Here is an 11,217-nt window from a genome sequence, read left to right as displayed (position 1 = left end):
TTACAGTTGAGAATTGTCTCTAGCATTTCTTTGATATAAGTCCTTGAAAGGAACTCATCCTTTGGTAGATTATACAGCTTTTCCCAACCTTGGGTCCCCAGACATTGATGGGATGACTCCCATTATCCCCAGACACTATGAGCAATGGTTGGGATTAATGGGAGTTGTAGTCCAACAAGATCTGGGGGCCCAAAGTTAGGAGAGTTTGCAGTAGAATTTAGGGAAAGTTTATATGATCAGTTTATGTGAAAGTGTCACCATAAGTTATTTATTTATTTATTTATTTATTTATTTATTACATTTATATCCTGTCTTTTTTCCTCCAAAGGAACCCAAGGTGGTGTACACAATCCTCCTCCTCCCCATTTTATCCTCACAACAATAACCCTGTGAGGTAGGTTGGGCTGAGAGTCTGTGATTGGCCCAAGGTCACCCAGTGAGCTTCCATGGCCGAGTGGGGACTAGAACCTGGATCTCCCAACTCCCAGTCCAGCACTCTCACCACTACACCACACTGGCTCTCATAAATTGGAGATGCAGCTAGTGGTGTCAAGATTCAACTACGGATAATTTAACTGACATTTGAATATAACATTTTCTGTGGTTGTATCTCATATGTGTGTGAGTAAGATAAAGTGTAATGTGGTGGGAAGAAAAATAATAAGAAAAACAACCTACTGTAGGATTATGGAGAAATGGCATTTCCTAGTGACATTTTATCACCAAAACTGTTCATATTTGCTCACCCTTGGTCATGCAAGGAAGAACCCAAGATGGCCACCACTCTATCATCCTCAGTTTCTCTTGCAGAGGAGGTATCTGTTGACTACCTTCTTCATGGCAGTAGTGATCTCCTTGTTCCTGAGGGTATAAATAATAGGGTTCAAGAGGGGGAAGATGATTGTGTGGAAGACAGAGACCACCTTGTCAGGTGCATATTCATCAAAGGGTCGCGCATAGATGTAGATGGCAGGACCAAACATGAAAATGACAATGGTGATGTGGGAATAGCAAGTGGAAAGGGCCTTGCCAGCTGACTCTCCAGCATTCTTCTTCAGCATGGTGAGCAGGAAGGCATAGGAAACCAAGAGGGCCACAAAGCAGACAACAGAGATGAGTCCACTGCTGAAGATCATCACCATCTCCTCATTAAAGGTGTTGGCGCAGGTGATCCTCAGCACTTGGGTGATGTCGCAGAAGTAGTTGTCCAGTTCATTGGGCCCACAGAATGGGAGGCGTATGATCAGTACCACTTGGATGAGGGAATGGACAAAGCCCCCAGCCCAAGAGGCTGTCACCAGTACAATGCACAGACGCCGGCTCATCGTCATGGTGTAGTGCAAGGGCCGGCAGATAGCAACGTAGCGATCATAGGCCATGATGGTGAGCAGAAACATCTCAGAGGCACCCACAAAATGGAGGAAGAACAGCTGAGCAATGCAGCCCCCAAAGGAAATTATCTTCCGCTCAGCAAAGAAGTCAACCAGCATCTTGGGAGCAGTGATGGAGGAATACCAGATGTCCAAAAAGGCCAAGTTGGCCAACAGAAAGTACATGGGTGAGCTGAGGTGTGGGTCACTTCGGATGGTGATGATAATCAAGACATTGCTTGGAAGGACAATCAGGTAGAAAATGAGGAAGAAGGCAAAGAGGAAAAGCTGGACTCCACTTTCATGGGACAGCCCCATCAGGATGAACTCAGTCACTTGGGTTCTGTTCCTTTCACCTTTAGAGTGCATGGGTATTGACTCTACAAGCATATGTTGATCTGCTCCTGTGCCACCCTCCATATTTGGGGTGAGATTGAAGTGGGTTGCACCTGGATAGGAGAGGGAGACTGGCCCAAAAGAGGGAAGAAATGATGAGAAAACAGGAGATAAGGTATCAATCGCTTTTGCCACTGGATGAAGATGAGGTGATGGGCATAAAATGGGGGACATTAATCAATTAGGCATCTGTCTACTCAGCCAAATACTCTTCTACCACTGACAGGCAAACAAAAGATAGAACCAGGAGGAGAGGGAGGAGGGGGATAGACAAAAGGAAAATGCAAGAGGAACAAATTTCTTCTAACCAGATTTACTTGCAAATGTGGATTTCTCTAATTTGAATTATCTTCACCCTTCCTATTTATGGATGCTCTGTTGGGTCTAAATAAAGCTTTTCTCATCACTTCATTTCTATGCCAGGAAAGGCTTCATTCTGTCAGGCTTTGCATATCTTGATATGCTGTGAAGGGCACAGATGTGCTTGCTCATTAAAAAGAAAGAAGATGGTGAGCTCAAGTTGTTAGAAATGGGCTACAACACTTGTTGGTTAGTTGTTTAGGCCAGTGGGAGGTGACAGTTGTGATAATCTTTCTGCCTTGCTGACTAATCCTCTCTCTGGTAAATAAGGGATAATTACTAGGATAATAACTAAATAAAAGGTAAAGGTAAAGGTGTCCCCAACCAGTCGTGTCCGACTCTAGGGTGCGGTGCTCATCCCCGTTCTAAGCCGAAGAGCCAGCGCTGTCCGAAGACGCTTCCGTGGTTATGTGGCCAGCATGACTGAACACCGAGGTGCACGGAACGCTGTCACCTTTCCCGCCGAGGCAGTACCTATTTATCTACTTGCAATTTCTTGCTTTCGAACTGCTAGGTTGGCAGGAGCTGGGACTGAAGACGGGAGCTCACTCCGTCACGCAGCACTCGGGTCTCGAACTGCTGACCTGCCGACCTTCCAGTCTGCAGTTCAGCGTCTTAACCACTAAGCCACTGCAGCCCTAATAACTAAATAACCTTTCTTTAATTGCCCTTTTCCCATTATCTCTTGATCGCTTCCCTACTTATCTCTCCTCCTCCTTTTCTCTCCTCTGACTGCAATGAGGTGCTGTTTTATTTTCCAGCAGCTGAGATAACTATGTATGTTCCTTAAAAAAAATAAATAATAAAATGGGTTTTTTTAATCCTTCTTTTTCACCTTGAGTATAAGTCTTAACAGACTGTTTATTGCAACTGCGATCTGCAAATGTATTGAACTATTCCCATGTCCCCACACAGGTTTCAGGGTTAAATATAGATGAGATTTGGGAGGAGAGCTCAAAATGAAGATGGAGATAAAAAGAGAGTAAGAGTATCCTACGAGGATGTATAATTCAGCGGTGGTTCAAATTGCTGGACTTACATTCAGCAATCTTCTGCTGAATGGATGGGCATCTTATGGGAATGGGTTAAAGAACTGAAATAGACAGGCAGTAGGCATTGGTGGACAGACAGAAGAAAGAGCTTCTTCACACAACTTATGCATGGGCCTCCTGGATACTGGAATTTACTGCCATACTTCCATTGTTAGTTAATTCATGAATTATGCACAGCCAATTCCATAGTTTTATGGAACTGAGTGTCTACTTCCAGTCTGAGATTGGTTTGTTTTTAGTCTTTTCTTTGTCAGATACTCCTTTGGGAGAGTCTTTGAAGATGGAATCAAAGGCAAGAAGCAGCTTCTTACTCTATTTCCTCGATCACAGGGGAGGATGGATCTTCCCAACCCCATTACTGGTTTCTTAGGAGTTTTACCTTTTGCCCACCCCTGCTCTTGGAAGCAGGAGAAGCCTGCATCTCCCTTCAGTCCCCTGTTTCTCTTACTCTTACCTCCCTCTTTCTGGAAGGACTGGTTGGCTGAGTGGCAGAGCATACACTTTGCAAGAAGGAGCTCCCTGGTTCAATTCCTGGCATCTCCAGTTAAAAGGGTCTTGTAGCCAGTGCCAGATCCAGGTTTTGTGGAGTGGGTGGACAAGACACCCTCAGCGGGCCCCTCCCACTAAGCAGCCTACTCCCTCACGGCTTCACTGCTGCTCCTCTTCCTCATCTTTTCTGCTTGTTGGCCAAATCGAGGAGCAGTGAGCAAGAAGGCGGTGGCAGCTACCAGAGCTCCTTCTCACCACTGCCGCTGGCTTGCGTGTTTGCTCAGTCCTTCTCGGCCAGACTGAGAGGTGGGCAAACAAGCAGTTTGCAATACTGAAGAGGAGGAGTAGGTCGCGGGAGCTCTTGTCAGTGGGCTCCAGATAAGATGTGGGCCCTTGGCAGGTGCCTGACCATGCCAACGCTCAATGCCAGCCCTGTAGGGAGCAAGCGGTGTGAAAAAGCTTTTGCTCGGAGTCTCGGAGAACTGCATCCAGAGTACAGACTACTGGGTAGATGAAGCAAGAGTCTGAGCTCACGCAAGGCAGCTTTCTGTGTTCCTAATGTTAGCCCAGCCCTATGAGGCCTAAGGATTTGGCAAGCTCTAGAGCAGCCATGATGGATTTCACTCAAGGACCTGAATAGCTTCCTACCCTACCCAATAAGCCTTATTCTTTCACCCATTGTTAGAAGATGCAAGAAAGTAACCAGTTTAGATATCAGTGGTATAATGCACTTCCTTCCTAGAACTGTATTGTACTCTTGTCAAGAAAGCCACCAGCATTAGGGAAAGTAAGGTGGAGGTACCAGCATTGTGGAGAGGAAATCAGTGAGGACATAGTTCGATGTCTGCCTTTTATTACTTCACTAAAGTCACCGCAGCTCTGTCAGGGAAACTACTGACAACCCTAACATTTGAAGTCCTCCTTTCCTTACCCTAACCTGCTGCACAGGATCGCTGTGAGGGCAGGAGAAGGGAGAGTCATGTATGCTCATGTGAGTTCTTTGGAGGAATCATGAGATAAACAGAAATAGACCTGGGGTCGGAGTCGATGGTCTTACAGGCCCCTTCCAACCCACTGTTCTATGATTCTATAACCCTTCCTGTTTTTCCTCATGCTGATAATTCAAGGCTTAGGGCACCATCCTATCGATAGTGCCCTCAGTGCTTGGAAGCTGCCAGACTTGGAGGCTTCTGATCATCCAATGCAAATTGGGAGGAGCAGCAGAGGACATCTTCACCTCCCCATCCTTCTGCCCTGCACTTCTTGCTATATGGACTTGGTTTGCCCATCTAGCAACAGCACTTCAAAGGGGGAGGGATGGAAGCTGGAAAGGCCTCAGGGTAGCTCATACCCTGGCCTCTCCAGTCCCCCCCCCCGCCCACCAGAATGCCCCCTTTTCCTCCTCTCTGAGGTTGATTTTTTGACCTAAAAGGCCAGCCAGTGCAGTTCTTTCCACACCAGCTGCAAAGGGGCAGGGGAGAGTGATGGATCTCTGAGTCCCCCTCTTGAGGACAGTATCCCCCAGTATCCTATGTCCCCTCAGACAATGTCTAGGGGCCATAGCATTGCTACCTTAATTAATTAATAACATTCTCTGGTTTACCTTGCAATTAAAAGCAAAACACAACACTCCACTCCAACACACATGCTTCCTTTCTCACATCTTCCACACTCCTCATTTTGGAGTTATTTAATACCTTAGGCAGATGGGCCAAAACAGGAAGCTTCTGCTCACATCTTATTTGATCTTTCCTCATACATTGCTCACATGTGGTGATATTCTTGATCATTGATCCTTCTAACCCTGAAAACATCTACAGTCAATCTTTACTCATAGCTTACTCACCCTTTACTCACACTATACTCACTCCTTAGTCGCATCAGTGTTTCTGTCCTTCTTCAGGCAAAACTCTCACTACTGAACTGAGGATGCTAAAAGAAAACTTTGAAACACGCTGACATCACAACGTCTATTCTGTAGAATGCTGTAGAGGCAGACTTCTGGAACCAAAGTTGTACTTACAGACTGTAGAAAGCATATTATCTGTAGGAAAATACATTACCTTAAAATAAAGGACAAGTGTGTGTGTGTGTGTGTGTCCAGTTATGCTTTACTGTGGATTAACAAAGCTTCCACTAGCTTTTCCCAGCAGCAAAGAGTTGTAGAGGGCAACTTTTTCCACCACCAAAATATTTGCTCTGCCTGGCAGAGCATCTTCTTAGCAACATACAGTTGCATCTGCAAAACACAAGCATCTTAATGGGTTTGGATGTTCTGGATCAGGCGAGGCCCAAGAGAGCACGAGAGACAACCAGGCAGCATGCACGTTGCAAGGGGAATCATTAAAAGTAGAAAAGTTTTCCCATGTGGGACACAGACGACAAAACTTTGAGGAGGTCCCCTGTAGAGATGTTGGAGAATTCTGCCACGGACTTCAGTGAGGCCGGATTCTTTAGAATCCGTTCCCCCAGAGTCCATGGGGGAATGGACTACCCCCCACACACCCCGAAGTCCCCCCTGGAATGGACCGACCTGGCTCCGGCGGTGGCTCTGGCGGTGGCTCCAGAGGCAGCAGCTCCAGTGGCGGCTCTGGCTGTGGCTCCAGGTCATCTTCCAGCCACTGCCAGGCTGCTGCAGCTGCAAACTGTGGCCGTGGTAGTGGCCACCATTTGCGTCCCAGCCAAGCCGTGATAGGCTACATAAGTATCTACGTAGCCTATCACGGCTTGGCAGGAATGCAAATGGCAGCGGCTTTGCCATGGAGTGAAGCAGGCCGGGGAGAATTCTGGGGGAAGGGACAGATCACCTCCCCCCTCCTGCGGACCCCAGTGGATGGAGGTTAGTGGGGTTTCGTACACCCCTAGTCCCCAGCAGAACTGAAAAAGTTACATGACAAAGGCAGCGGGTGTGCAGCCAGAGTGATTACAATGGAGCACATTTTGGCCTGTTCTTCTTGATCAAATTTTCTTCTTGATCTGTTTTTGTACTTTTGCCTTTATAATATCTACATGATGAAAACAAAGATTCACTGCAGAACAAGAAGATGCAACTGTTTGCCTCAAGGTGGAGCTCTGGAGCAAGGAATGTGAAGACTGAAGCACACTTGTCATGGCTCTACCATTGGACAAACAGAACTGGCCCTCCTCAGATGGCAACTTGGAGCGGGGGGGGGGGGGGGCTCTTAAAGAGCCGCAAGTGAATTATTTTGCTTGTTATTATATTTTTAACCAGCACAAGGATATTTTCTGCCTCAGGCACCTGAATGCAATGAACTGACTCTGGCACTTTATTTGACCTATATGAGCACATTCAGTTCTCAGGTTTGAGCTGCAATCCTCCCAGTTACCTGGGAGTAAGCCTCATTGAATTCAATGGGATTTACTTCTGAATAGAGATTTATAGGATTACACTGTCGATGATTTTAGCAGTGGTCGTTTGGTTTAGGATTAGGGTGGGAGTTGGTTTGAGGGGTGGGTTGTTTGTTTGTCTATTTATGCACAGTATTTATATGCTGTCCAATAACCAAGGACTTTGGGTGGCTTACAATAGCAATAAACTCATTGAAATGTAATTATAAACCATAGGGGGACCTGGGTCAGACATATAATACAGCAGCTTTCCCCAACCTGGTACCCCCAGATGTATAGCACTGCAAATCCCAGCATCCCCCAGCCACCCTTGCTGGATCTGGGATGCTGGGAGTTGTAGTACAACCCATCAGGAGGGCACCTGGTTGGGAAAAGTTGTACTATAGCATGAAAAAAAAAAAATCCCAGCAGCTGGGAATAAAAAAGGACAATCTCAAACTCTCAAGAAACACCAACAATACTTTCAACCAACATTAAAAGTTCAGAATGTTTTTTTTAAAAAAACAAAAAAAAAAAAACACATGTTGGCATGTGGCAGTGTTTGGAAAGTTAGGGCAAGTGAACTTAATAGTCTCCCTCAGCTCTCCTGATAGCCCTCCCAGACACCTGTTTTGGTCTGCTTCTGCTTCTGCTGTGGGACAAAAAAGAGAAAACACATCTACCTAAAAGAGGACAAATGAGAACACAGATTTGCATAACTTCTACATATGCATGCATATACACACACACACACACACACACACACACATACATACAGTATATATATACAGAGTGGCCCAAAAGTAGGTATACAGTTGTTTAGACTGTTGATGGGAGGGGGAGAGAATGTGTGAGTAGAAGATGTGTGGGTGGAGTCAGAATGACAGTTGGGAAGAGTGAGTGACAGGGAGTGACAGTTAAATCAGTGAAGTGTAGAGAGTGAGGGGAGTGAGGCCTTTAAGTAGGCATACAGTTGTTTAGTTTTTTAGGTTTTTTTTTTACTGATATTGTGAATGATGGCAGCAAACTTGAGTCAAGAATAAAGAAAGTGGATTCTAAAGCAGTACTGGAAGACTGAAAATTCTCTCCCCCTCCTATCAACTTTCTAAACAACTGTATACCTACTTCTAGGCCACCTTGTATATATGCAAATTTAGAAATAGTGATTATTAAAATAGAAATACAAGACATCTCCCCATTTTGGGGGAAAAATGGACTAGGTAACCCTGTGTACCACTGTTCAGTCTGCTGTCCAGGTGGTAACTGCTGAGGAGCAACTTCAAGGCTCCTGCTCTCCATCCTCATGGTTCTTTGGCTTTAAAGCAGACTTGGACTGAGCTGCCCATCAAAAAGAGGACACCTTCAAAGATGGGACTGTCCTGTGTCATCACTCCAAAATAGAGGACTGTCTTGTGTAAACTAGGACACCTGGACACCCTATTTCCAAACACTGCATAGGTCAACATTGTTTTTAAATGTAAACTTTTAACAGTGAGACCCCAGGTGTGTAATTTGCTTTTGCTTTCCTTTCATTTCTTTAAAAGCTGCAAGGGGTGTGAGGAGGGAGTGCAGTTGAGTGACTGACAGGTCCATCTTATAATCTTAGGGCATGTTTTATCAGGGACTCCAGTCACTGTGCTTTGAGGGAGGTGAGATGGTTATTCTTTCAATAGTGAAAGGCTTACTATGGAAAAAGAAAGAAAAAGCCTTAAACTCGTATTCTGTCATCATAACTCCTAGCCCCTGCACCTATCCTTCCAAAACTTTGCAGGTTTCATGCTTGTGGACACCTCTATGATGTGCTCCATTTTCATACAAATTGGCCAAAGGGGGGGGGGTGAGGGAAAGGGAAGCAAATCAATCCTCCCCCCACACACATCCACAAATGGGAGAACTCCCCTTCCACATGAACCTCTGCACATGTCATTCTGAAACTTTGAAGATTTATTATTTAGGGGCAGCTCTAGGATTTGTCATTTTCAGAACACTGGTCTACCAAAAACATAGAGGAATGAGCATGTCCTCTTTTAGAGACCCACAAGATAGCAAGGTTGTTCTTGCAAAAAACTTCCTGTAGCTGTCATTCTTAAATTCAGCAGACAAGATCTCCTCAGGAGGCACAATAATCCCTACAATTTCCATGCAAATCTGGCAATAACTAAAAAAGTTATTGGCAGATGCCTTTTTCAAAAATCCAGCTATAAGGGTACATAGCATAAGCGCCCTGCACCTATCTTTCAGAGATTGGGCAAGTGTAATTCCTTTCAAAGGGGATGCTGTGCCTGCAATTATCATCCAATTCTGGCAAAGAAAAAAAGTTATAGCTGTTTATTTGATTTCTCATGATAGTCAGAGGGAAGCATGAAGCCTCCGATTTCTTAACCTCAGCTTATGTTCAGTACTGAGTCAAAATGGACTAACTCAATACCGTCCATTTTGGACTTCAAAAATGTATGTATAGTGGGGAGAATGTGGATTTGTTGTTGTTCAGTCGTTCAGTCATGTCCAACTCTTTGTGACCCCATGGACCATAGCATGCCAGGCCTTCCTGTCCTGCGCTCTCTCCCAGAGCATGCTCAAGTCCATATTCATTGCATCAGTGATGCTATCTAGCCATCTCATCCTCTGCCGTCCCCTTCTCCTTTTGCCTTCGGTCTTTCCCAGCATCAGGGTCTTTTCCAGAGAGTTTTCTCTTCACATTAGGTGGCCAAAATATTGGAGCTTCAGCTTCAGTATCTGTCCTTCCAATAAGCAGTCAGGGCTGATTGCCTTTAGGATTGACTGATTTGACCTCCTTGCAGTCCAGGGGACTCGTAAGAGTCTTCTCCAGCACCACACACAGTTCGAAAGCATCAATTCTTCGGCGCTCAACCTTCCTTATAGTCCAGCTCTGACAGCCATATGTTACTACTGGGAAAACCATAGCTTTGATTATGTGTAACTTTGTCGGCAAGGTGATGTCTCTGCTTCTTTCTATGCTGTCTAGGTTTGCCATAGCTTTCCTCCCAAGGAGCAAGCGTCTTTTAATTTCATGGCTACAGTCACCGTCTGTGGTGATCTTGGAGCCCAAGAAAATACAATCTGTCACTGCTTCCATTTCTTCCCCTTCTATATGCCAGGAAGTGATGGGGCCAGATGCCATGATCTTAGTTTTTTTAATGTTGAGTTTCAAACCAGCTTTTGCACTCTCCTCTTTCACCCTCAACAAGAGGCTCTTGAGATCCTCTTCACTTTCTGCCATTAGGGTGGTATCATCTGCGTATCTGAGGTTGTTGATAATTTTCCCGGCAATCTTAATTCCAACCTGTGATTCATCCAACCTGGTGTTTCTCATGTTGTACTCTGTATATAAGTTAAATAAGCAGAGCGACAATATGCAGCCTTGTCGTACTCCTTTTCCAATTTTGAACCAATCGGTTGTTCCATGTCCGATTCTTACTGTTGCTTCTTGACCCTCGTACAGGTTACTCAGGAGACAGGTAAGGTGGTCTGGTACTCTCATCTCTTCAAGAATTTGCCAGAGTTTGTTTTGATCCACACAATCAAAGGCTTTAGTGTAGTCAATGGAGCAGAAATAGATGTTTTTCTGGAATTCTCGTGCTTTCTCCATGATCCAGCAAATGTTGGCGATTTGATCTCTAGTTCCTCTGCCTCTTCGAAACCCAGCTTGTACTTCTGGTAGTTCTTGGTTCACATACTGCTGAAGCCTAGCTTGTAGGATTTTGAGCATCACCTTGCTGGCATGTGAAATGAGCGCAACTGTACGGTAGTTTGAACACTCTTTGGCATTGCCCTTCTTTGGAATTGGAATGTAAACTGACCTTTTCCACTCTTGTGGCCACCATTGAGTGTTCCAAATTTGTTGGCATATTGAGTGCAGCACTTTAACAGCATCATTTTTAGGATTTTAAATAGCTCAGCTGGAAGACTGTCATCTCCGCTAGTTTTGTTGTTAGTCATGCTTCCTAAGGCCCACTTGACTTCACTCTCAAGGATGTCGGGCTCAAGTTCAGTGACCGCACTATCATGGCTATCAGGGACATTCAGATCTTTCCTGTATAGTTCTTCTGTGTATTCTTGCCACCTCTTCTTAATCTCATCTGCTTCTGTTAGCTCCCTGCCTTCTTTGTCCTTTATCATGCCCATCTTTGCACAAAATGTTCCCTTGAGATCTCCAATTTTCTTGAAGAGATCTCTAGTCT

General features: G+C 45.1%; 1 protein-coding gene across 1 annotated transcript; it reads right to left on the bottom strand.

Moving 5' to 3' along the window:
- Positions 1 to 794: 794 nt before the first annotated feature.
- LOC146342428 (olfactory receptor 4M1-like) lies at positions 795 to 1,739 on the bottom strand. Its single transcript, XM_084808546.1, has one exon. It carries the CDS (start codon positions 1,737 to 1,739, stop codon positions 795 to 797), a length of 945 nt encoding a protein of 314 aa, XP_084664672.1.
- Positions 1,740 to 11,217: the final 9,478 nt, after the last annotated feature.

The sequence above is a fragment of the Heloderma suspectum genome, chromosome 6 (assembly GCF_057233095.1).
Source record: "Heloderma suspectum isolate Gila_16-S chromosome 6, 16-S_ref, whole genome shotgun sequence".
Lineage (NCBI taxonomy): Eukaryota > Metazoa > Chordata > Lepidosauria > Squamata > Helodermatidae > Heloderma > Heloderma suspectum.
Note: the sequence above shows the minus strand (reverse complement) of the source record. Positions and strands in the feature narration are given on the sequence as shown.

What these genes read in the sequence shown, in the direction of transcription:
- LOC146342428 (XM_084808546.1), bottom strand. Translation starts at nt 1,739, where the DNA reads ATGCACTCTAAAGGTGAAAGGAACAGAACCCAAGTGACTGAGTTCATC.